Below are 26511 nucleotides of genomic sequence, written 5' to 3' on the forward strand. Positions count from 1 at the left end.
CGTGCGTCAGGAGGACCAGCGCCCCCAAGCGGCTATATAGAGAATTGCTTATTTATATGCAACTTCGTACTTTATACAAAAGTGTTCTCTTGTGGAAAAGTAACACAATTCTCCTAAAATGTTCAGTTTGTGGCATGAACACTTTATTTCCCTTGACAAAGGCAAACATTAAACCAATACAGTATCAATAAAGGGAATTGTAAATCATACATTACAGTTAGGCCTATGTACAATACTTTACACTTTCTGGCAACAATTACATCCTTCAAAAAAACAAAAAACATTTGTAAGTTATAAAAAAATAGTTGTGCCTAGTTCGAGTTAAGGTCTATTGATTACCCTGCAGTAACCCAGTTGCACCTGCACTACAGTTGTAGCTTCTTTATAGCATATAGTGTATAACTATATAACCAATGTATGGCTGGGATATGAAGTCACATGAATATCTGCAGACCCCAAGACTAAGTCATTGATATGATAGGGCTCTTGACAGTTTGATTTAATGAATTAATAAAGATTGACCAGGCAAGACAGCTGGAAATCCTATATTAATAATAATTTTTCCTCCTATACATATATATTGTTGATTTGGTTTTCCAAACATCATATATACCTCAACACACAGTGACATTTCATAAGAGGTGAAAGGCAGTGTTAGTGCATGGCACCAATATTAAAATATGAAACACTTGACAACTAAAATAATTGTTAAAAAATGCTTCCAGGTTGAGATTAATGGTTGCATTTTCAATCTATTCTATACCTCCAATTTGAAACACTGGAATTAAGACAATTTCCACAGAATGGTTCATAAAATACAGAAACATGAAGAGCTTGTAATACAATAAGTAAATGTAATACTAAATAGACAAACTTCACATTTTACTTTGACCAAACACAAAACATTACCGTTGCTAAAAAAAAAATCTTCAACTTGAAAGGCAGTACTTAGTTTACGCAATAGTCAGACAAAAGTCGGACAGCAACAGTGTTGGGGAGCGTTAAGAGACCTCCAGGCACAGGGTATCTTCCTCAGTAGTCCTTTATAAACTAGTCTCTACCAATGGAGCAGCAACGGCTGACACCATCTCTGGTGCGTCTGTTGTTGCTGCATCTATTGTGGGTGCCTCATCCTCTGGTGCCACCTGCTGGTCTTGTTTGGGACTGATCTCCTGGATCAGTGGTGCGTTGGCTTCCTTCCACTCTCGGAACCGGTCTGAGGTAAGCTCCGTATCCGACAGCACCTGGTCTATCACTTGCAGATCCGCCTCTTTAGACTAGTATAGAAGACAAAAGGCAGAAATAATATGAATCAGAGTTTTCTAATGAAAATGGATGATTGCCACATCTAGGAAAATAGGTTAATAGATAATTTCTCCATTATTATGTGGCAATCTCGAAAAATCTCAAAGACTTTCCTTTAAATAAATGTCAGTTAAGTTACTATCTATCCTCGAATGAGGTAACAAAATGGGGATGGTGCCTGTGGCCCACTGATGAAAGCCCTTGCGTTTGCATTATTGTGAATGTTGAACTAGTTGTCTTTGGTGACAATCCCGCAATGCATTCAAATCACAAGTGTTGCACAGTTAGTGACACATTTTCTATCACCTAGAAGTGGTTGTTCTGCCAGAGAGGGTATGGCCGAGCTTCCGCAACAGACTTGCTCTTCAACTCACTTGTGTGTGTCGCAGCGTACAGCTTTTGTTTCGCCATATGTGCAGCCAAAAAGAACCAAAAGGAGATCTTCGAGATTGCCACTTTAAGGAAATTACTTATTATTAAAAGTACTGAATATCATTCATTAATTATTCTGTTGATTTACCCAGCCATTAAATAATCTTGTGTCGTCCATATAACACAAATCAGTCTATAAATTAGTTGTCAAAGATACCAAAAAGTCACGTTGGATGTTACTATTAATAATAACTATTTTTGACGGGTCTCCCTACCTTTAGTGTGCTGTTGAGAGTTCTGATAAGGTGTAATTTGTCGTTGACGGTGGTGTTCTTGCATCGCCTTATGAAGGAGGCCCGGAAGTCTTTCTTGGTGGATGGCTTGCGTTCACCGATGGGCGAGAGGCTGGCCTGCTTCAGGTGGATGTACAGCGTCTGCATCTCGTCAAAGTTAGCTTCATGACCCCCTGTCCAAATAGAATGGGATCCAAGCATCAAAACACACACCCTAGGGCTATACTTCTTCTATAACAGTCGGTTATTATGGGTTCCAAAACAACAAGTCTGACATCTCATTAGAACCATAAACAAAAAAAATCTTTAGTACATGCATAACTTGTATAACATAAATACAGACTGTACATCTTTATGAAACACTGGCAAGACTCATTTTGGGGGTTCAATACAAGGTCTGACACAGGACTAAATTACACAAGTTAACCCAGACTGGCCAGTTATTTATACTTGATGTCACCATAAATGGGGAAATGCTCTTTGCATGTCTTCATAACAGTGGAGACAGCCTGTCGACAAGAAATGTGCAGTCAAGTTCCCTTTACTTCCATGTTGGACTACTGCTTACAACTCGGAAAGGGATCATTTGAACTAATGCTTGACATGCTCAATGACTTACCAAGGCTATATCACTTACTGTATGTCGTAAGTCCTGGCACTTAATGTACACACTTATTGTATGTTGTAAACCCTTGCACTTAAAAATAGTACTTAGCATTGTGTAGCATCTTATCCTAGCTATCTTTGATGTATACGGGGAATAGGCTAACATAACAATTGTTAGTGCTTGTCACTTGGTTCTATGAACATCCTTACTGTACCACACGGTACTGTACTGTACGACAGCAATGTATTGTTTCTCTTTCTTCTGACAAATGTACTTAGCTTTGGATAAAAGCGTCTGCTAAATACCCCAAATGTAAATGTAAATGTATATCATTTGTAAACAACAAAAAACGAAAACAAGGTTTACCTTGGTCCCCAGTGGCTGGCATATCCAACACTGTCTGCCCCTCAGCAGCAGCAGCAGCAGCAGCAACACGTACGTCTCCATGGGAACTGCTCTCTGACAAGTCCCCAGTCGACGCATCCCGTGAGCTGGCCGGCGCCTCGCCTGCCTCCGCCTCCTCCTCCGCCAGCTCCTCCTGCGGGGGCCGGTGCGTGTGCACCTGCACCGAGCACACCACCGTGGTGGTCTCCGCGGCGACGGGGGAAGCCTGGGAGACCAGGTCCATCCAGGACTGCCGGTTTTTCACTAACGAGGAGGCGGAGCTCTGTGAGGTCATGGTGCTGACGGGCGAGGACAGCGAACCGTTGGTGTCGCTGGGCAGCGGGGAGGAGTAGGGCGGCGGCAGGGTGTCCTGTCCCAGAGGAAAAAAAAACACACTTTAATATACAAGCGGCATACAAATACAAGCTCACATTTTTTTATTCAACGATTATTATAACTAAATGAACTTCTCCTCTGGAAATTGATGGTGACCAAAGAGTAAACCACCACCGGTTGTGGATGTCCGGTGACTAACGTCCAGAAGAATCCACACTGACCTGTCCGCTGGCAGGTGGAGCGGCTGCATCCACCGAGTCCCGCAGCGTCTGCTCAGAGTAGGGCGGCGGGGGGGCCTCGGTGGTCTCCGCTTCCTCGTGGTCACTGGCTTCACTGTAGCACTCTGAACGCGCGCATGTGCATATAAACCCCGTGTCACGACACACCCGGAACCAGACCAAATCAGTGAAAAAGATTACAAGATACATTTCGGAGTTCTGACCTGTTGGCGCAGCCTTCTCTGTCGACTCATACTGGATGGAAGCCAACCCAAGCTTATTCAACCAGCTAGGGACGAAACACAATGCGTGGAATTCATTCAACAACGACTCCTACATCAATATGAAGAGGATTTATAAATCCATTCCTAAGACGATTAGAGACGAACGTGCTAGGCTGCCGAAAGGTCTTGTTTAGCAAGAATTCACACATTTGCACAGCAGTGTGACTTACATGTTCATGTCCTCGTGGCTTTCAGCAGCAAAGAAGAACATCATGACGTGTGGGTGACAGGCTTTGATGGCACTGCGGAGGGGGAAGCATTGAGGTATTAACAAAAGCTATCGCATATATTTACCGTGTCAAGTTGGCGACTTTGAATGGCAAGAAAGGCAAATGTTGCACAATGGACAATGTTCAATTTACTGTGCAGGCTGCTGCTCACAGTGAATTTAACTTTGTCACAATTGCTGTAAAGTTTTTCCGTCCGTGGGCCAAACACTTCCTGTTTAAGCATGTATCAGAAGGTTTGTTGGTTGCACTATTTAGCCTCAGACAAAATCAGCATGTGTGAACAACTTACTGTTTCTTCTTGCACTCAATTGCCCGGTCGATGATGAAGTCGGTGAGATTAATAAACCCCTCGGCTCTTTCGGCCTGAAAAAACACACAAAAGATCGAAGGATCCTCTTCATTAATCCACCACGAACAGCCTGTGACATGTGAGCTGAATGTCCGGCTCTATCTGTCTTAATTCATCATGCCAGAAGGGTCACGCTTGCATTAGATGCTGACAGGCCATTAGAGAAACCGCCGGCGTCAGGAAACACAGAGGCAGAGTCTGGGGTAATTGTGTGGCGATAGGCAAGCAGAGAAACCAATCTTGGCAGGAGTATGTGTGACTCATAAATGACTTGACTGTGACCACCTTGAGCCTCACAATGCATCGGCACGACAGAAAGGTGCCCCGAATGCACAAGGCACAATAAACGACTGTTTGTTTATAATGACTATAAGCTTGCTTAGCGATGAGACAGCTTATATAAGGTAGCTTTAATTCTATAATGATAACAAATCTATAATCATAGTTAGCAGAATTGGTATTTATGACATGGAAAGATACTGAGACTGGAAGAAAACTAGAAAGGGCATATTAATACATTTCTTTACTTGAACTTTGCGTAGCATATAAGGAATATATAATGTTGTTGTTTTTTTGGGGGGGGGGACATAGGATTAGGATTACAGTTAACATCATTTTTTTTTTTGTCTATGAATAATATAATTAAATGTATGATATTTAAAGCATTTGGGAAATTGAATTGACTAAATATGTGATAACATTGTCAGAATCAAAAATAAATTGGACTGAGCTCATACAGTTCTCGGAGTACTCACCAACTGATTGCTGTACCAGTAGAGAGAGGTCTTCTTGAGCACAAACCAGTACTTCTTCCATTTCAGACCCAGAAAGGCATCTTTCTTCCTGTAGAGCCAGCCCTGGTGGTCGGGCTGGCCCAGTTCTTTAACCGAGATCCGTCTCCTGCTCATCGTCACATTGCCTGAACACACAAACAACCGACCAAACCCATGCATATCAATACGGTGGTCCCGTAAACTCACACCGTAGGGTGGGTTAAATATCAGCTATTGCTATAGTGACAAGCTAGAACCAGACATGCAAAGGGAAAAGTGGCACAGTAGCTATACTTCTGTTTTCCGTAGGCAAAAATAGATTATGAAATGTGATACGGAAGAGGAATAAGTGATGTGAGATTGCCTAAACCTACGCAAAAAACAAATTGCACAGGAAAATGTCTTTCAACTTACCTATTTTCAGATATGAATCACACAGAAAAACAATAATAATTCCTCTACAGTGTTAACGAAGGTGCATTGTTCAGAGCTTAAATAGACTGCAGTGGAAACTCTGTATGGTTTAAATGCACCTTCCACGACAAGTCTGCTACATGCCTCAATTGCCCTGTCACTTGACACACACCCACTGTAAGGCCAAATTACAGTTTATAGTGACAGGGTGAGAGACAGAGCGAGAGAGTAAGAGAGAGTAAGAGCAGGATATATAGAACCACACACTGAGAGGTGAGATCCTTACCTCCACGTGAACCCTTCTTCTTGGACTTGCTTCTCAGAGAGACCTTGGAGGACAGCGAGCAGAGAGAGGAGGTTAGGTTGTTGGCAGTGAATCAACCAAGAAGAGAGTGCAGGACAGAATGAGAAGCTGAAGGACACTTTCAAAGTGGCGCGCTGTAGCTGAGATGAATCTATTTGGAACATCCTGTTTCTCAACCCGGGTGTCTCATGCTCTGTCTTACACACACAATGGTCTCAAGGCATCTCTCTCTCTCTCTCTCTCACACTTCCTCTCTCTCAACGCGTCTCTCTCTCTTCCTCCCTCTTTCTCTCTCTCTCTCAAGGCGTCTGTCTCTCTCTCTCTCTCTTTCTCTTTGCAACACATCACAGATGGTCAGTAGCAGAGAGAATGAGCGCATCACTGCTGGAAAAGCGCTGCATTCATGGTGCTGCATAACGCTTGAAGTTCGCTCCACAGAATGAGGAAATAAAGGAGTACAGAGGTAGTTTTGTATCCGTGGAGCATTGGGAAGAACAGCACTATACTCACCGGGTTGTAATCATCCGCAGCCATGGAGGAGGGGGCCAGGGATATGGGGAACGCAGCCTATTCAAACATAAGGTGGAGGCGAAACCCAATGTTCATGAAAACATACACCGATGATATTGCAATTCAGTCACACTGCGGCAGCAACGAAAACGCTGTAAGCAATTGAATATGAATCTTTTTTTTTTTTTAAATGGGGGCTAAAAATGTTTGATAATGGGGGGCATTCATGTAATGATTTAATAATAGTGGGATGAATTTGAGTAACGCCTTCAATTGTAAAGTGTATTTTTAAATGGAAGCTCAAGGGCAATATTCTCAAAATAAATGACGATAAAAGTCATGAGTTAATAAACCACACAGAAGCCAATGATGAAGAAGAGACCAGCACTTTGATACATGCTGATTAATCCAAACCCACAACTAATTTCTAGAGATTAGTTAGGGAGGCAATCCCGTTTTATTTAGCTATAAGGTAGTTACAAACTCTGTAGTTTTGTTTGGTACGAAATTAATGGGAAAGACATATGATCATCATGACGCTGGCTGCTGAAATGACCATAGTCATTATTGGCAAACTTCCTCTGAACACTGAGTTCCTCATTCCTCGAATAGAAATTGGCTGATTATAGTAAAAAAAAAATACGAAAAATCGGCTGATTAAAGTAGAATTAAAGTATGAAATACATCCAAATGTCATTATAATTTTCAATAACTGACTCAAATTGGAGAATATATAAACCACATTCCACAGAAATATCTGACTGCAGTTTAGACTCATATCTTCCTCTGCCTGATGATCACGTGATGTTCTTAAAGATTTAATCACAAACTAACCCCAGATCTGCCTCAAGATTCCGGTTTTGATGTCATTTGTAAAACGACAGAAAAGTCACCCTTACCGTCAACACACCAGGCAGATTAAAGATTCAACTCAAACGAACTATCCAAAGCATGCTGATCGTACACCTGGCAGAGGCGGGCCGGACACCGTGTGAACGCATAACGTTACACACAGCGCACCAGCCGACGCTCTCTGTCTTGCACAACACACAAACATGCAACTCGGTGTTTTCCGACGAGTAGTTTCATGAACTCCACCACACTCATCACGGAACATGCTTGACAGAGCGGTTACCTTGGTAATACATCTTCAATGTCGCCCTACAACATGAATGTGGTCAAAATAATGACACTTTGACAAGTAGGCTATAGCACTTTTGGAACAAAGGTTAATTGACTACAGAACCCTAAGTATTTGTCAGCCGGCAAAATGCAACACATAGGTAAAATCTGGATACAAAGTAAACAAAAGTAAGTATCTAAACTATCAACAAAGTGAACACGTGTCCGACCAATTGAACTCATACCTGCCACCACAATTTCAGCAAATTCAGTTTGGCTTCAACACGTAGCCGAAAGTCTAACCAAACTTTGGCAATCATGTTGTCGTTGAAAAGTACCAACTGAAGAGCTAAACGCTTTTCTTTGTGGTCGGGGTTTCAGTGAAGGCCTACAACAAATATGTATGGTTTGGCTTGAAACGCTTGCGGTAAATGTCCACTAAGTGTCGCTGTGCTACAATGTAAGAACTGCCGCACGATTTTCTTTTTGCCTCGAAACCGTGCTGCTGTACCTAAACACCAGTCACCGCTTGATACCACGTATTCTGCTGTCTCAATAGTCTATGCCATTGCATATGCTGCTCGGCAGTTTCCAGTTAATCATGTAGGGGCAATAGTGAGGTGTCACCGATAGCCTCTCATGGCTGTGGTGGTGGTAGTAGTAGAGTAAATGCTGGGCCCCTGCAGAGTCGGCTGTGGTATGGCCATCAACGCTCTTCAGCGCCTCTGTGGTGAGCTGGCGTTGTAGACATAACATTCCCTGTTGTTCCTGCCAAAACACACGAGATGGAATAGGCTTATACTGTTCCGACAGAGGGGCCGGATGTTGTGGTGGTGGGCTATGTCTGTCTGCGCTGGGGCAGTGGTAAACCAACAGACATTCTCAAATCTCCTGCTATATCAGTCTCTCTTTCTCCCTCACTCTTGTTCAATCCCTCTCTTCTTCTCTCTCCCTCTTTCCCTTTCCAATACTGACACAAACCTCATTCCTCACCTTATTTCACAAGTCCCCCTCCCCCCCAGCCACTCTGATCCATAAAAAACAAATCGTTGACAACAAGTCAGTCTCTAACTTGCTTATTTCTATGAGACAAGACAAAGAGAGTGAGAGGGAGAACCATCCTTAGCATGGCCCACTAAAGTGATTTAAGACAATTTCACACAAGTGTGTATCGGGCACATGAAATGGGAGGGGGGAGCTGAGGTAATCTGTCTGAGACTCATGTCAAAAGGCCCAGAGAGGATTCAAGAGAGTGTGGATTGGTCACACCATTGTAGGGCTCAATCTCCCATCACACTGCATGCTGAGAATTGTCACGGCACTTAGCTAATATCCCCCCCAAGACCCATCTCTAGTGCCGTGTGTGTGTGTGTGTGTGTGTGTGTGTGTGTGTGTGTGTGTGTGTGTGTATAAGAGAGAGAGATGGAGATTGAGAAAACAGAGTGGTTATTCTTCACTGGGGGAATCTCACACTGGCACTGGAGTGGTGGGGGGCATGAGTGGGGGTTGGCTGAGTGGGTGGGTGGATTGCAGAGCTAGGGAGGTCATATCAGATCCAAGGGTGTGCAGATCAGCAGGAGGACCAGCCCAGGGAGAATGGTCAGCTCCTAGGGTCTACTTGCACCTCTAGAGACGAACCAGTAGCTCCATCGACACTGGGCAGTGGGCACCATTGTTCCATTGGTTGAGATTTTATTATTATTGAAATCAACGCAATCTTTACAGAAGGCAAGGTCGATGGCTGGGTATCTCCAAAAGAACACACTAACTGTGCTGTAAGTATTTCTGGAACCCAGGAATTTCCCCTCCAGGGCATTAATAAAGTTTTATCTTATCTTATCTTAACTTAAAAGGTGCAGTATGTAGGATTAAGCTGCATCAGTGTAGGTTGCAGAAGTAGAATTGCATAACAGGACATTCACACGTCCACACACGCACACAAGTGAATGCCATCATAGAATGTACAGCCATTGGCCCTCTCGTCCATGGAACCTCCGATGTCTTTTGACAGCTGGGGGTTCTCTCTATCTTCGACAGCACAACAAGTCACCATTAAACTAGCAATAAGGGTCCTTCTTCCCCCCCGCCCACGCCAAACATCCCATTTGTCAGTAATGCACCTATCCTACAGACCCCTGTGGCGTTCCCAGAGTGGTACGCTCCACTGAGGGATTGACACCAACTTATGTTACTGTGGAGCATGAGGGTTAGTTAGTGTGTGTGTGTGTGTGTGTGTGTGTGTGTGTGTGTGTGTGTGTGTGTGTCCCAAGTTTGCCCTGGGGAAATTCCATTCCCACATCTGCAACAGTGAATTGTGCCATGGTGTGAGTGCTGACTGTATTTACTTGGTCAATCTCTTGATAGTAGCTTTTGTTACCTGTAATGTGTGGTTATACAATTGGTCCAGATAACAGACATTCCTGATAGACAAGGACAATGTTTGATTAGTATTGGAATGTTTAAATGTGTTTTTAATGCTGTCTTTTGAGATTTATATGCGCTTTACTGCAGTAAAGTAAAGCTGCAGTAAAATCAGCTGTGACCCGTAGGGTGTGTGTGTGTGTGTGCATGCGTGCGTGCGTGCATGCGTGCGTGCATGTGTCTCTAGACCTACATACGTCTGAAAGAACATTCCCGTCAGCATATCTCTGTGTTAAACTTTAATAGATTTGTCAATAAGGCTCTTGCTTTTTTGCACCCCCATTGTGCCATGTGAGCTGAGGTCAAGGCCGTCCAAATTCCTCACCTTTTCCCATCTAGGAAAGCATGCATTTGTTCAGAATACAGTAGTAGTCTTACCGCTTGAGAAAAGGACCAGGATCGCATGTGTTGTTGACTATATCTGTAAAAGTAAAAAAGAAACAAGATAAGAATGTTGCCCCAACGTCCACCAGGGTGCCTGTGGTGAGCATCAAATTCTGAGTTTATTTACAGTAAACGTGAGAGACGTCACTAATCCCTACTGCAGGCACAGTGGCTTTAACTCGGACCCTTGCACTTTGGCTCGGTCAAAAGTGGTTGTACAACACATACTTATGACTGCTATAGCTCATCCAAAAACTAACTATTATCTTTCTATTATTCTGGAACACAGCTGGCTTTGATTTAGTCCTAGGAAAATAGACTTTGCGGGTGAAGGTTTGAGGCTTTGACATTTAGCCTGTGTGGTAAGGGCACTGATAATACATTTGGCAACTGGCCACAGTGAACTTGTAGACAACACGCGTTCTTCCCTGAGCTCAAAATACGTAACAGACAGCAACACGAGGCCTCACCCTTGTAATTTCTGGGTATGAAATAGTTTCAGTCTCGTCTTTCCTGCCTTTGGATTCCTGACGAAAGAAACTAAGAAATATTCTGTCCTCCCCCAGCCGTAAATCAACCCCACTTTGACTCAGCCTTCTTCATGATGATTGGTTTGTCAGAGTAAGAGTTGCCGATAGACTGATGGATCTGATGGAATGTCGCTCTGCTCCTCCCCTACCCCACCCCACACCACACAGTAGGACGCCTTCATGATGTGTGGGCCATAAACAGTAGTCAGCTCATAGCAACTAGAAAGCTATAGGATGCAAGTTGAAAAGTGACATTACACACAGAAGCAAAACTCTCTGCACGTAGCACTACGTAGCGACACAGCCTACGGTTCTTTCAACTGCTCCATCAAATGGGCCATCCACATTCCATAATGCTAAGCATCCTATAGTCGCTGTTACATTATCGGACATACAGTATAAGCTTGCTACATATTTGGGCATCAGGAATGTGTGTGTGCTAATTGAGTGTTTTGAGCTGTGATGGTGTGTTTGTGTGCATTGCTAAGTATGGACGTGTCGAGGGTTGGTATCACACCTGGTTTAGTCATGAATCACTGGCCTCTTCAGGGAATCCAGTTATAAGACATGGGGAATTTTGGGGTGTGGTTTAGTGTGTCTTGTTATCTAGCATTGGATTGGTTGTCTCATTAGTTTGAAATACAGGGGGAAAGGTGAAGGGTACTAGTGATTTGCCTCATTTGGCTCATCTAGATTTTGAAGGGGAATGTTTTTAATTTGGGCACTGAATAAAAAGTTTATCAAAGCTGTGTTGTCTAAAAATGTATTGTCTGTTTCCCATTTGACCTAAAAGTAATGTTCTTATGGTTGATTCAACATACCATACTCACTCCTTGTGTGTGTATAGTATGTTTGTGAGGGATAGAATTCTTGCACTCACCTGTTTAGGAAGTCACTGCTAGATCGCCAGTCAGATCCCTGTGATGTAGAGATTTGTGTAGTTATTTGATTGGATATTGGTTGCTTAAGGTCAAACTATTCTTATTGTGGTTGTCTCCATCATCTGATTAAATAAATATGCTTATCGAGTATTGTATGTGTGTTTATGTGTTTTAGGTCAAGATCTGCAGCTACTACACATATTGACTGGAATATTGACTGAATATATTAAACTCTTTAACACCGCCCAATGATGTGCTTCATCTAGTTTGGAACAAAACAAAAACAGACATGACAGCCATTGCGAGCGATTTAACAATGCAATGCAAATCTTTCAGCACATAAAGACGAAGATCTACCCAACCCTCTGCGTTAGTTGCCCGCCAACTTATGTTTGTTATGCAGCTGAAGCATGTTAGTGGTTAGCAGCAAGGGCTAGGACAGCGCAGGTAACATTTGGAAAGACCACAGTTCTTCTGCCAGTGCAGATTAGTGAGGGATCACAGGTGTCCATGCCTTGGCAAGACAGAGAAGAGAGTAAGGTGCTAGGAAGGATGAAGTGGAAGACAAGAGAAGAACGGAGAGGAATGACTGGGTGTGTGAGAGGAGGGAAGGGAGGGGGGATTAAAGTATCGTTCTTCATAACAACAGGCACATCTTCGTTTCCTAAAGGTTTAAACGTGCCTCATGGTTTCATTCACAGGGAAAATATGCCTTCCAAGCAAAAAAACATTCATAGAGCAAGCCTGAAATAGCCACATAGCAATCACAGACCCATTTGTAAGAAAGGTGCGGATTCTCCAATGAGAAACTGACTACATCATGCTACATCAATGACAAGCTTGATGTAGCATCCAGGTAGTTGCACCACCATATAGTTTGAGCAAGCTATTTCCACCACATGCTTTTAAAAACAAAACAGGTCATGACGACTTCAAAAGGTCAAGGCAAACAGGACAACCATTCATCACTCAGATGGACCTTCATGCAGAGTATAGATGCTCAAGAGAAAGGCACGCACACACACACACACACACGCATGGACCCACACATACTTAGGCACACACACACACACACACACAGCTGACAAGAGTTGTATCATAAAATAAAGACAATACAAAAGCAGACTGAAATAAACTGCATATTTTAATGAAATTCTATACAAATCGTACAAAAGGCCGAAAAATGAATAATCGCTTTTGACCCATATGTTCTAAATCCTTATTTATCTTAAATAATACTGTCATAGAAGTCTTGTTGACCCAAATTAGGACCTAATGGAAAAACACAACTTTGTGTATCCCAAAGACAAAGGGCCTAACAGCTGTTAATCATGTCCACCAGCAGGAGATAAGGGTATTTTAGGTACAAAATTACAGAGCAGATCCAAAAACAGTATAGATTGCATAGCTCAAAGACGAGGAGAAAAATATTCGCTGGTGGCGACAACAAGAAAGATTGAAAAAAAACCTTGTCCTCCATACCAACCAAAGAAGCATTGATCCTTCAACCCAAGTGAGAATATAAATCGTGTAGTTGTATTTGTGCATAGATCATAGGAGGCAGTAATTGGTAGATGCTATTGCGACTGATGGCCAAAAAAGGTATAACAGGGCTTGTACATCGTGGTGCAACATCTCTATGACCGCCGCCATTTTGGAAGCATACGATCATTGGAATGTTAGTTATTATTTAGGCAATAATGCTTCTGTGGTCAATGTTTAGCGATTAATCTTGAAATGATTTTACATTATGGGGAAAAAAATTGTGTTTGAAACTGCCAGTGTTTTTTCATGAAAGACATGGCAAAACAAGGTTTTCATTTGCCTAGATCACGGTATATTTACATTGATTTAAGATTTCACAGCACTACAACTTGTGCTGTCGGATTAACGGCAGCCCAAAAACCCATGATGCATTCTGATGTACAAACCCTTTAAAAGGAAAACGTAATGTAGAAAACACAAAGCCAAAAAAACACCACTGCATTTCTTTCTGCATCAATCTGTCTTGAAAACATTAGCGCAAACACAACCAAAATATGCACACAATCGCAGTAATAAACAAGCACGTTTTCTTGTGATCCCGGCAACTAAAGTATATATATAAAAAAAAAACAATGCTCCCACAAGAGCAACTCCACTCAAACATGTTATTATAACTTAATATGTACAGAATAAGTCCCGACGGCAGCACACGCGGAGCCCAACGCCTCCTAGCCCTGAATATATCCTCTTGAGGTCGGCAGTGGGGGGGTAGGGAGAGGAGGTGGGATTAGGCGCGTTAAAGATGGGTAGAAATGGGACGCGTTTGCAGCGGTGGCTGCAAACGCAAGTCTTGTTGAGAAGTAGTAGTAGCTGGTGGTAGTAGTAGTAGTAGTAGTAGTTAAAGTACTGACACCAGGGCGGTATGGAGGTAGAAGAGGGGGTTGGGGGGAGGATGTTCAGAGTAGTGCGACAGAGAGCCCCAAAAAAAATGAAAAACGGCAGAATGACAGCCAGACATTTTTTTTTTTTTTTTTTGGGATGAACTCAAAAAGGCACTGAGGAAAAATACAAGAACAGAAACAGAAGCCCCGTGGACAGGAAGTGCATCATCAGTGAGTCAATAGCTTAAGCCGCATGATCCAACTGACCAGTAGCGAGCGTTCTGCCGGGATGCGTTTGCTGGGCGGGGCGGGGCCTACCGGGGGCTTCCTCAGGTCCTCCTGGTACGGGATGGTGGCGCTGCTGTGCAGGTCCGCGTTGGAGTGGTAGCGGTGGCCCCCCCGGATGTGGTCCACCCCTCGGGTGAACTGCCGCTCCCCTCCGGGCCTGTAGGGCGGCATGCACACGGTGGACACCTCCTCGGCGATGGTGGGGATCCTCTCGTTGCTCAGGTATCTGTACAGCAGGTCTTCTCCTGGGATTGAAGGGGGAATGAAGTGCGGTTGGATTGAGCCGTTTCGGTTCATGCAGAGTGGCTGTTGTTGGTCGGGGGGGGCGGCGGAATTATAATCTTTCCTGAGCTGTGATGTCACCAACAATACACTGTTACATACACTGTTAAATAACGTCCCCTGCAACTAAACGGGTTCAGTGCAATGCTATGTGGTATAAACAAGAGACTTCACACACACACACCTTTCCTTCCTTGGGACCAGGACTTGGCGTGGGGGTCGATCAGCCCGAGGCAGGTGTCCACCGGCATGGAGAGCGGCCGCTGCTTGTCTGAAACAAAACCAAGAACCCTCACGTCAGTGAAATACGAGTCAAACTCCTCCCTGTACGTCCTGCTTCCCCAACCACGGCTGTTGTATCCACGGGTCGGTGGGTGGGGGGGGGGGGGGGGGGGGGGTGTGCTTCGATGCGACACGTACTGCGTGCGGGCTTGTGCTCCCGCATGCGCGGCTGGATGACGTTGGCCTCGATGGGGTAGCCCGCCCTCAGCTTGTCGTAGTCCCCCACCGTGAGGCGCCGCCTGCTCTCCTGGTCCAGGTAGGAGTTGGGCGACTCCGAGCCGCCGTGCCTCGTCTTGCTGGTGCTGGAGAGGGAGCCCGTTCGGCCCTCGCTGCGACGCAGAGAGAGAGACAGAGAACACACAGGGCCAGCCATTCAGTCACTGCGACCCCACAAAGTGGGTCACACAGTGGGTCATACGGTGTGTCATACAGTGGCGTCATGCCGTGTTCTTCTGGCCCATTGTCTTCCAGTAGTGTGACCCTGATAACGACAACGCTTAGTGTAGAGGGGGTGCAGCTGCAGCTTGTGGCCGTGGATGCAGTGGAGCCGAGGGCCGACCGAGGATAGTGTGGGTGAGGAGAGGGGTATGGGGTACAGACGGGGAGCGAGTGATTCGTTACCACGGTGGGGTCAGAGGCAGAGTCTGCTAGTTTTAAGATCTAGGTTTTAGGACGGGGGCAACGGATAGCCAAGGTTTATTTCACTTATTGCAGTTACTGTTTCACGGCTAAATCAATTGTCAAAGGCTGCAAATGTAACTACGGCCCTATGAATTCCGGATGAACATTCAGAAGGATTGAAATAGTAATGTAATTCCCTCCACAAATAAATAAGTTGACTTTTACAAGGCTACATTTGTATAATGACCAACAGAGCAGGGGGTGGTGCTTACCCAGTGAAAGACAGCATGGGGGGGCTTACCGTGGAGTATAGGGGACTATTGGAGGCGGGGGAAGGTACAAATCCAAGATGGCAGGCTTCTCTTTCTTTGTTGATCCGTTGGCGGAGCCGTAGGGCGACTGGGCTTTCACCAGGGAGGAATGGTTCTGGAAAACATCCACACAGCCAGTCATCAGTCTTCCATTCAACTTGTAGTTCAATAGGTTCGATACACACATTTGTATAGCTGTTTTTTTCTCTCCAAGAAAGCAAGTCAACATGAGGTATGCCCTCCAAGTAATTGTTTGAATGCAAACCTTGAAGCTCAGTTGAAGGCTTGGCAAATTATCAAAGTCCTTTGTTTCAAAAAACAGCAACAATATATGCTACGCCTACATTTCTTGAGGACACAAACAAAGGGTCCAGCCTCCAATTAAATGTTATTTGTATAGCCCTTAATCACCACTACACTCTCAAAGGGCTTGGCAGGCCAAATATATGACACTTCTTAATAGTGTTTGTCTCCGTAAGCACCAGTGCTTACTAGCCGGCTTCCTAAGCAACAAAGTGGTGTTGTTCATTCACAAACATCAGTGTGGTGGACAGGAGCCACTCTGTTCAGCCTCCCAGATCCCTGATGCATCACCTACACACTGATGGCCAGCCCTGATATGGGTCCCAGCAACGTGCTCGAACAAGGAGCCGGAAGACAAAGTGGCGAGGGGGGCCTCTCTGTGATATCTGCTCTGTTATGATGTCATCAGAGACGCTACCACAGCATGATGTCTGTTTTTTTTTTCTAGGGTAGGTCTAGGGTTACAAGGGTCTCATTGTCCCCCACTGTGGAACCGGCCCGATAGTGAAAACCAGATGCCACAGCTAAGAGCTGGGCCGCGAGTTTTATTGGTCCACATGAGGGAGCGAAATACATTTGTTAACGTTCCATAATTGAATGAAACACCCATCATTTGTCGGGGGCCGTTCCGACGTTTATCTGAGCTTTGAACCAACATCGTCCAGGGAATTGTTTGTGACCTTTTCCCCCGACGAGGGCGCACCCAGACATTTCCTCTGGTCCTTTGTCTGGGATAAAAGGCTCGATGACCTAACCACTATTGATTTGTTTCTAACACATTACCCTCGTTATACTCTTGATGACCGCATGCGCCGTGCCCTCGAACCTCCAGCCCCTGCGCTGCTACACACTCCCTCTACACAACTCCACCGGCCGCCCGGGCCAGACGAACCCGTCTCCCAAACGGAACAACATCATGTGACTTGGGCTTTGTTTTGGGTCTGCTGTCTCCCGTGCAGCATGTTCCTAATCGCATCTTCACACTCCGCCACTCTCAGGGCTGGCGGTCGGATACTTGTCTGCACTTGTTGATTTTGGAGCCAACTCCCTCAAAACAAAGATAATTGGTTCAGAGGAATAGACAACGACAGACGGGCCGGCTCTGAACTTCAAAGAGGAGAGCTTAGGGAGAGATGGGCTGTGTGTGTGTGTGTGTGTGTGTGTGTGTGAGTGTGTCTAACGATGTGCTTACCTGTGGCACCGGGGGCTTCCAGCGCATGTTCTTCAGCGGGGCAGGGGAGAAGCCCGTAGTGCCCGTTGGCCTCTTCTTAAGGAGCAGCACCACGCCCTTAGGGTCCTCCCTTAGCTTGATCACCAGGTTCTTTAGCTGCCAGCCCACCTGTCCCACAAACACACACAAACACTCTTACTCTCTCGATAGCTGCTTTCACATATGACCTCCGTCTTTTCTCTGCATTTGTGGAGCAGGAGGTTCGACCGTGAGGGTCATTCACACTTATTCACACTTGATGCCCGATATGCGGAGATCGGTGTCAGTAGAATCTCCGGCTGCTTAAGGGGGCGGGCTTGCAAGGGGCGGCATATGACGTAGGGTCGCAAGAGGCGGGATCGGGTTTGTTTTGGTTTGACCGCAGACAGCGCCCAGGCAGAACGGGCAGAACTCATCGCGATCATGTTAAATGTTGCTGCAGCGATGCATATATTCCGTTGCATCCACAACATCTGCATCGATCGATTGGAGCATGAGTTACAGACAAATATAAGAAATGATGAACAAGAAAGGCGTTGCGAACGACTGCATTACCGGAGGAAGAGAGCATATTTTTTGGCTTAATTTCACATCTAACAAACACTGGGACAAATGTAGTTGATTTCCGTGTTTAACTGAGAAAACAGGGAGTGGAAGGACGGGACCCTATAATGTTCAGCTAACTGTTGTCAATAATAATTGTTAAGAGAGTAGCGCATGTGTGTGCGCGAGAATGGCTGTGTGAGTGGACGAGCGAGGAGAGCGAGCGGTAGCGTGTGTCAGTTTAGTGAGGTAATGAACGAGTCTGGTTGTGTCTGTGCAAACGTGTAGGCCCTACTGTAAAGTTAGTGAAACTAAGAATAAAGTACACAGCCTGTCAATAATCGGTGGCCGCTTCATTCCGACCATATTCAAACCTATAAGCAGACCCACTGCCATTACTCCCGAGAGAATCGACGGAGCGGAACGTTGCTTCTGTGCTTCTCGACTATGGTCTGGGAGCCGACAGCAGGAAAGGTGTAACATAATAATAAAAATATTTTTTAAACCATTCAGCGAACAAAAGGCAATAGGCTGATTATTGATTAGGGTGTGGGTGCCACTCAATGACATGCAAACGTAGACCAAAGCGTCATCAACACGCCCACTCAACTGGTGTGAAATGCCGACATCCTACTGCTCATTCACATATAAGGTAATAAGAATTTCCTCCAGAGAACATACTACCTCGGGGGTAGGGGGGAGGTCCAACGTCAGGATATGTCATTCACATATACGGCACCTCCGTAGAATAGACGGAGAACAGACGGATGCACGTCCATATGTGAAAGCAGCTCATGAAACGTGGCGTCGGTTATGAGAAGAGAAGAGGGGGGAAGGAGAGGGTCTTACCACAGTCTGCTGGTTGACCTGGATCACCTCGTCTCCAGCGTGGATCTTCCGGGTCAGGTCAGCTGGGGACTGGAAAACAAATAATAAAACTTTCACTATTCATTTCATGAATAAAACAATGGAACAATAGAATCTTAACGTGTGTGTCGATAATCTATCTAGTTGAGTGCTAAATCTATTGGCCTGTGAACATTTGATTAAAATTGAACACTACACTACCCTTTCATTATACAGAAAAATAGCTAAGAAGACAAACTGAATACAAGGCAGATGTTTTGTTCGACCCTCAGATAATAGTGTTTGTATTTGTTTAAATGTGTTTATATGCGTTAAAAGGGCGAAAGACGGACGGCAATGTCAAAAGAATCAATCTACATTCAAATTTGATTGTGAATTGAACAACACCGTTCATACCCTGATTGTTTTCCATTGAAATAAGTACAACTCAACCAGCAACAAAACTAAACACAGGACATAGCCCATACTTCCGTATGAATTACCCAATCCACACAAAGGAAAAACACGACAAGTGAAAATCAGGTACATTTAGTTTCCAGTCCAACAGATGTCAGCCACGATTAACCAGTCGTTATGGATGACGAGGCAGCGCCTGCATCACAATTAAACACGAGAGGAGGCGTGTGACCGTGACCAAGGCAGTGACGTGGGCGTGCATTAGTCACCGGCACACCACCACAGGCCGAGGCAGGACCCTTCTGGGCCACTGTGTCATCTCTTGTTTAAATCGTATTTGATTGAGTCAAATTCTGAGCAGTGCTCCATGAAAGGTTATGAACATGTTAAGAGCCAATGTTTAGTTACACAACTGTAAAGTGTGTATTAACTGTGCAATGAATTGCTGATACTCTTTTCATTCCGATTCATAACTAACAATTACCTGGTTGACTGTACACAAAGAGAAGGCACAAGTCTGGGCTGAGGCCTATACATTTGTGGTTATTGTTGAATAACGTGTCTGACATGTTCTACATGTATTTCTTATTTTCGTTTTGAACTAATTTATTTACAAGCACACCGAGACCTTGTTGGAACATCACTATGGTCCATGGCAGATGAACTGACTAATGATGTATCTGTATCCACCATCGTTTTTCCCCGAGGACCTTATATAAATGGATCTAAACGGTAACTTGTCAATGCCTGTCGATTGAGTGGTATGCCCTTAGTGAACTGAACGTAATAGATGTTCATTACAACTCATTAGGGCTGCCTCAATGAGATTCAATCGTGTATTGGAAGAACATCAAATAACACAAACACAAAATAACACCATACTTACATGTTCTGTGGTTCCAGTAATGACATGCAAACCGTCATAGGTAGACTTGATGTACATACCCTGAGGAAAGAAAAAGCCCAAGTTAGGCTCATTTGACATAGGAATGAGGACAGGGTAGGACAGCACTCACAATTTGACACATGCTGTCATTAGTTCAAGCCAGTCCAACACAGACAACCACATACACAGTGCTTTGCATTACTTACCAGACCCTCTCCTGGTTTGATATTGGTCAGCTGGACTTCTTCCAGGCACGTTGATTGGCTCATTAGGGGGTCAGAGGTGGTTCTTACGGTCTGATCGCAGATACCGTTCAATACCTTAGACTGCAGACAAAACACGAACCGGGTCAGGGAATAATGAAGTACGACATGAACCTGCTGACCTTTCACTTGGCACAGTTCCAGAGGTATCGGTCGACATGTGTTGCTTTGCTTATTTAATATAGCGAACCCATTGTGATCACATGATGTGGTGGGGAAGGGAAGGCCGATCGAAGAGAGAGAGAAAGGATGAGAGCGAGAGTGAGAGCGAGAGAAAGTACGAGAGAGAAAGAGAGAGCAAGAGAACGAGAGACAGAGAACGAGAAAACAAGAGAGAGAGAACGAGAATGAGAATGAGAGAGAGAGAACGAAAGAACAAGAGAAAACGAGAGAGAGAGCGAGAGAGCCCAGCCAGAACACCGAGAGGTCTGGAGACTGTCAGCAACAGGAAGCTCTGATTGATGGCCGGGGGGACCCACCTCCTCCGCCGGCAATTCTAAAAGAGCCCCCCCGCCGCCGCCGCCCCCCCGCCTCGCCTGCCCTCCATGCACTGCACTGAACAGGCGCACCAGTCAACGCACGCTGACACACAATCACATTCTCCGCATACAGACACACTCGAGTCTTTCCGCCTCTCCCCTGTAGAGGAACACACATAGCCCCCCACCCCCCCCCCACACTCCTGATGTGGGTTAGCTACAGAGGTCGGCGGTCACATGGAGGGGCACTTACCACGTCCAGGATCTTTTCTTCCATCTCGTAAACAGTGCAGTCCTGGAAGCAAGCGGAGAGCACATACATCAGCCAAGGGCCTCGCCAGAGGTAAACAACGGCAGAGAGGAAGAGGGTATTCAATGGCTCCGGAGTCAACACAAAGTACAGGGGTTGGGTGTGTGTGTGTGTGTGTGTGTGTGTGTGTGTGTGTGTGTGTGTGTGTGTGTGTGTGTGTGTGTGTTGTGTGTTGTGTGCGTGCACACAATATAATCAGGAGTCCAGATATAGACCCGGGAGAGAGGGAGAGAGAGAACGAGAGCGGGGACAAATTAACACTTTTCAGATTCAAATTGTGGTTTAGAGAATGTTTTGTGGAAGTTGTGCTGGGATAATACCGGCTAGGGGTACGGTGAACTATGGGCCAAGTACAGTACACTGTGTAGAGGGGCTGTAGGTTAAAAAAAACATTTAGTTCGATTTTTGTGTTCATATTTGTCTTGTAAAAACAAAGCCATTATTGCCGCCTGCCATCTTGGACACCCTGACTGACGCTAAGAACAAAAGGAGCTGTCCTGGTTTCGGTGAGCGGGCAAGCAAACACTCAAATGAACCGCCACACTTTCCACCACCTCAGCCGTCCGTCCAAACACGGCCTCCATAGAGTTTACAGCAGCGGGACACAGGATACAGCTACGGGTAACTCCCACTCAACCCAACTGTGTTGTGGGCGGTGACAGGGCCCTCTGGGTACAACAGCCCACAGGGGCGGGGGGGGGCGGCGGTGGGCTGGCTGAGGTCCCCTGCCTGTCTACAGAATGGCCTGTATGCCGCGAATGCCCCACAGGCAACCATCCATCAAAAACACCAAATGATGCTGTCAAATCTAAAGGAGCACCGATGGAAAACAAAATAAAACGAGTTCCTGACCTTCCGAGGCTGCTCGGAAGCCAAACCTATTTGGTCGACGTGTGGTCTTGGTAAGTATTAGGGACTAGCATAGACATGTTTTGTCTAAAGAGCAGTTTTTCTTTTACTGTTGGTCTGTCGAAAACCATTGTGCAAAAAGAGAATGGGGATCTCGCAAGCTTTTTCGGTTTTCCATAGCTTGCACATTCCACCCAGTGCGGGAGGGCTTGTCTATATCCATTGGCAAAGTTTTGTATCAAATAGAAATATAAGTCAATAATATTATAGGCTTTCCGAGTATTTACATTAGCTGAACATATCCCTGGTTACAAACGGGCCTTTCAATGGGTCTCACTACTTTTTGGGCAGTTACGTAAACCTTAACTGCCCGTTCTGCTACCACATTTATCCACACAAGTCGCACTCAAAAGAAACGCTAATGAATAGCAAGTTGAAGTGGTACTTCAATAATATCCATTTACTTTGTTGCTGGCTTATAACAACACAAATGAATTCCAAAACATAGAATGCGTCTTAAAATGTAAAAGTTGCAATAACAACCACAATGTTGCAACAGTTGCATGTTGGCACCATGCCATGACAAACTTCGGCACCATTTCTTCTCCCCTTTCTTATTAGTGATACCAGCGTGCTTCGCAAATAGTTTAAACAGAGCATTGGCTGTACTCCCTCTAGGATCTGTTTGAGGGTTCCTAATGGACAAACACAGCAGGCCCTAAACTTTGCCGAAACTCAAACACCATGAGTGGGAGGGAGAGAGAAGAGGGAGAGAGAGAGAGGCTGAGGGGGAGGCAGAGAGGTAGACAGGCTGCGGGGGTGGGGGGGGGGGGGGGGTGAGTGAGCTTTCCCGTGTGCGCGGCTCTCTCGCGTCATGTGTTTGACCCCAGAGCCCGGCCTGGATCATATGACTCCGTAGGCAGCCCGGCCGGTCTTTGATCTGCGAGCGGGACAGGAGGAAGCCCAGCCAAGCGATGAAGTGGCGGAGAGAGCGGAGAGCACAGGAGGTGGACGGCCTGTCTCTTAAAATAGGGGGAAACGAGAGCCAACAGTGTGGACATGGCCAACAGACTGCATGGTTGATGGGGTATCCGGATACACAATGTTGTTGTTGCTGTGATACCAGGGCTTGGGCCTGTACCCTGCTTGGCTTTGCCTTCGGTTTTGTTTTTGGAATTTGCCTGAAAAAGCCAATTCATGACCATTGGGAACCACGTATGCGTGTACAATGTGTCATTCAAGTTTCTACATTATAAATGGTGTATTTGGGTGAACAGCGGGGCACAATGGCATACGAGAGCAGTAATATGAGCGGTTCATGTAATACGATCTAGGAGTATGGTTTGTACTTGGTACAAACCTAGCGTTGAAACAGCATCTTTGGACATAGTCCCTTAAAATTTGTGTCGGCATAACTTGAACAAATGTTTTATAATGCGTTCTCTACTTTTTTTGCTTGGAAATTCAGTGGATGGAAAGGACTGCTCTTCTAAGAAGATTGAGGTCCTGCCAGATTTCCACAATTTATAGATTTCATTCAATGTTTTGCTAACATTGCATGAAATCAACTATTATTAACTATTATCAACTACTATTAATTGAGCTGATTAGAATAGCAGTGTGTGTGGGGTGTTGTCAATGCTCTGTTAAACAGTTTAAAAAGTACAAAAACAGAAGACACCATCACTCCCCACACACATACACACACCCCCCTCTACAGCTGGTGCAATAAATTGACCACTGACCACACATGATAGCTGCTTCAGCACATACAAGGATTATTCTGCACTCCCCACACCCCCCCCCCCCCCCCCCCCCCCCGCCCCAACCTCAACCCACAATGTGCCCCTTAACTTCAAACTACAGCGTGGGAACTACCAACACCCCCACCCCCCCCAACCCGCGAACTACCGGAGCTGAGGACCCCAAGACTAAATCACCACAGGCGTTGAAATCCCAGACACCGGCGAGGTAATGTGCACTCTGGAAAGGAATTCAGGTTTTGATGTAATCACCCTCCTTAACATCAGACCTGTGTGGTTTTTTCCCCCCTTCTTTTTGACAGCCACTTACGCCGGGTTTATTAAATGGTGACTGGTGAGCCACGTCTGCACAAGGGGCCCGTTTACACACACTTCAAGGAGAAGCCAATCTGAGATCACCTCACCCAAGGTTCACCTCCGCCGTTGTTTACACCAGAACTGTTTCTAACGCCAGAGCCATAAGGCCCTAACACAGACTCCAGCAACATGCTGTACAATAATTTCAGATTGTTTTTTTAAGGCCGACACAATATCCGCCAGAGGGTTCTGCCCTGCTGCTGGACCCCCTGGAGACCGGAGCACAGGAAATGACTGCAGACAGCCAGGTCTCCCCCGGCGCGTAACTCGGAGTAGCAACACGAGGGAGCGCATGGCCAAGAGGACCAGCCTGTGGAAAGCTGGCAGGCACAGCTAACAGGGCGCCAGTTGTTTTTATGAATCAGTAAACGCATACCCTGCAATTATCATTAAACACGCCATGATCTTCACAGGTTTCTTCTGTAGTGTGTGAAAAAAGTAAAAACGCAATCAAAATCGAAAAAAAATAAAAAGGAAACTTAATTCATGTGTGTGTGTGTGTGTGTGTGTGTGTGTGTGTGTGTGTGTGTGTGTGTGTGTGTGTTTTCAATAGTACGCTACTGGTGCCGGCGAGCTAACTAGCGTGCAGACCTGTTGAACTGTAGTGGTGAGATCCAGGCACAGCTGAATGATCTTGTTCTTGGTGGCGGTGAAGTCACTGATCCCAGTCAGGGGGGTCCTGCATCGAGACAAGGACACACAGATTGGGAGGTCATTAGTAACCGATCACGTCGATACAACACAGGAAATGTTTAAAGGAAACTGAGGATTTTCTGGGTCTGAAGATAATTGTCAGGCTGAATGGGGAATGGGGAAATATGTACGCCCACGTAGGCCTTTGTGGACCGTGCTCAGATTGCTTTAATGGGAAGCCAGACTTATAAAAGGTCTGAAGAAGGTTGAACCTTCTCTTATTTATTTCACCCAGTTTTAAAACATTTAAGATAAATCTAAATAATCAGAAAAATGTGGTGATACAACAAATCATTTCAATGGATGAAATCATTTCTAAAATGTTGATGCATACAGTACCTGTGATTCTCCTAGTGAGGAATACATTAGTGACATATTCTACTGGAATTAAATACGTGCATTGACTAGTCCGTCAGTCAGTCACAAGTCTGAACAAATAATATTCTCAAACCACTAAATCCATAAAAGTTATTTTCCATGCAGCTTAGTAAACAGAGTTAAGACACTGTAATCTAACCCTGAAGCCACACTTTAGCATACATCATGACATCAACAAGACAGCTCTAGCCAAATTGTCCCCCCCCCAAAAAAAAAAAAAGGTTAAACCATGCACCGCTAGGCTAATAATACAGTAAGCCTACGACAATACGACCTCACAAGACACACAACTGTCACCTAGGTGTTCACTTTGCGGGTGGCATTCATAATGTACATGTTCACTAAGCGATCGGGCCCATGAAAACTAATTGTCAGTGAAATCGGGGGGGGGGCCTACCTGTCGAGCCACGCCAGGAGGCTCTTGGCCGCCCCGATGAGCTCCACCACGCAGGTGAGGAAGTCGTTGGGGGGCTTGCGGAGATGCTGCCCTCGTAGGCCACGCTCTTCCTGCGCTCCGAGGTGGACATGTGCAGGCTGTTGGTGGCCGCCCTCATCCGCACCACCAGGGTCTTCAGGTTGTCCGTCTCCACCCCGTAGTTCTGAAAAAAACAAAAAAAACAATCAAAACACCACCACCAGGTTTAGAGAGAGAAAGAGAGAGAGAGACAGACGGTATCGCTCTTGGACTCGTGCCAGTTCTCCCTCCGGTCTGCGCTCGTCTTCGTCGTTGTTGACAGACGAGTGTACACTTTGATTGCGCTGATTCATGATCGGGAGGGCGATGTGTCACTGTGCTCACCTCCCAGCAGGTAACCGCAATAAAGATAATACCAATAACAGTACAAGAGGATCCTTGTCTGCAAGGAACCCTCCAGTCTAGTCGAACGCCGGTGAAAACACGCCTTCGCACGCAATGAAACAATGAACGTTATAATGAAATGCAAACATGTTGTGAAAGAGGGGGGGGGGGGGATTTCGTACAAACACCCCCCCTCCTCCCGGCTCTACGTTTGTTTGAACCCTGTGGAGGTCGGACTGGGGAGATGTGCCCGCGGAATCACCTGAGTCCCAGCATGTGGGCCAGAGGTTGCATTCTCGTCCGTCTTTGCTTCCTGTCGGCGCATTCCTGCAGTCTACAGGTTATTAACTCGGTCGACTCCGCTCGGTGCGTCGGTCAAGCGTTACGAGGGGCGGGCCAGCCGTCCAGGGAACTACAGCAGGGCCCTTGTAGCAACGGATGGTGTTTCAGGGGCAATAAAGTGTGTCGTGGTTGGGTTCTAATGAGGTCAGAGCAGGGCAAACTCTCCTGCCAGGTTTGTGACACCAAACTCATCTCGAAATCCTAAT

General features: G+C 45.6%; 1 protein-coding gene across 1 annotated transcript in view; it reads right to left on the bottom strand.

Moving 5' to 3' along the window:
• Positions 1–147: 147 nt before the first annotated feature.
• LOC311362426 (connector enhancer of kinase suppressor of ras 3-like) overlaps positions 148–26511 on the bottom strand; it is a 43847-nt gene continuing 17483 nt past the window's right edge. The window contains 24 exon segments of the mRNA XM_084482259.1: positions 148–1277; positions 1953–2143; positions 2944–3331; positions 3519–3640; positions 3740–3804; positions 3970–4041; positions 4319–4392; positions 5134–5297; positions 5852–5894; positions 6380–6436; positions 10301–10343; positions 11717–11754; positions 14351–14616; positions 14838–14924; positions 15074–15264; positions 15858–15982; positions 17363–17509; positions 18773–18841; positions 20073–20132; positions 20279–20398; positions 21068–21109; positions 24685–24772; positions 25562–25643; positions 25646–25763. Coding sequence (XP_084338385.1) covers positions 1044–1277; positions 1953–2143; positions 2944–3331; positions 3519–3640; positions 3740–3804; positions 3970–4041; positions 4319–4392; positions 5134–5297; positions 5852–5894; positions 6380–6436; positions 10301–10343; positions 11717–11754; positions 14351–14616; positions 14838–14924; positions 15074–15264; positions 15858–15982; positions 17363–17509; positions 18773–18841; positions 20073–20132; positions 20279–20398; positions 21068–21109; positions 24685–24772; positions 25562–25643; positions 25646–25763 — 2886 coding nt within the window. The 3' untranslated portion in view covers positions 148–1043.

Source organism: Micromesistius poutassou (assembly GCF_964030765.1).
Source record: "Micromesistius poutassou genome assembly, chromosome: 17".
In the NCBI taxonomy this organism is placed as follows: Eukaryota; Metazoa; Chordata; class Actinopteri; order Gadiformes; family Gadidae; genus Micromesistius; species Micromesistius poutassou.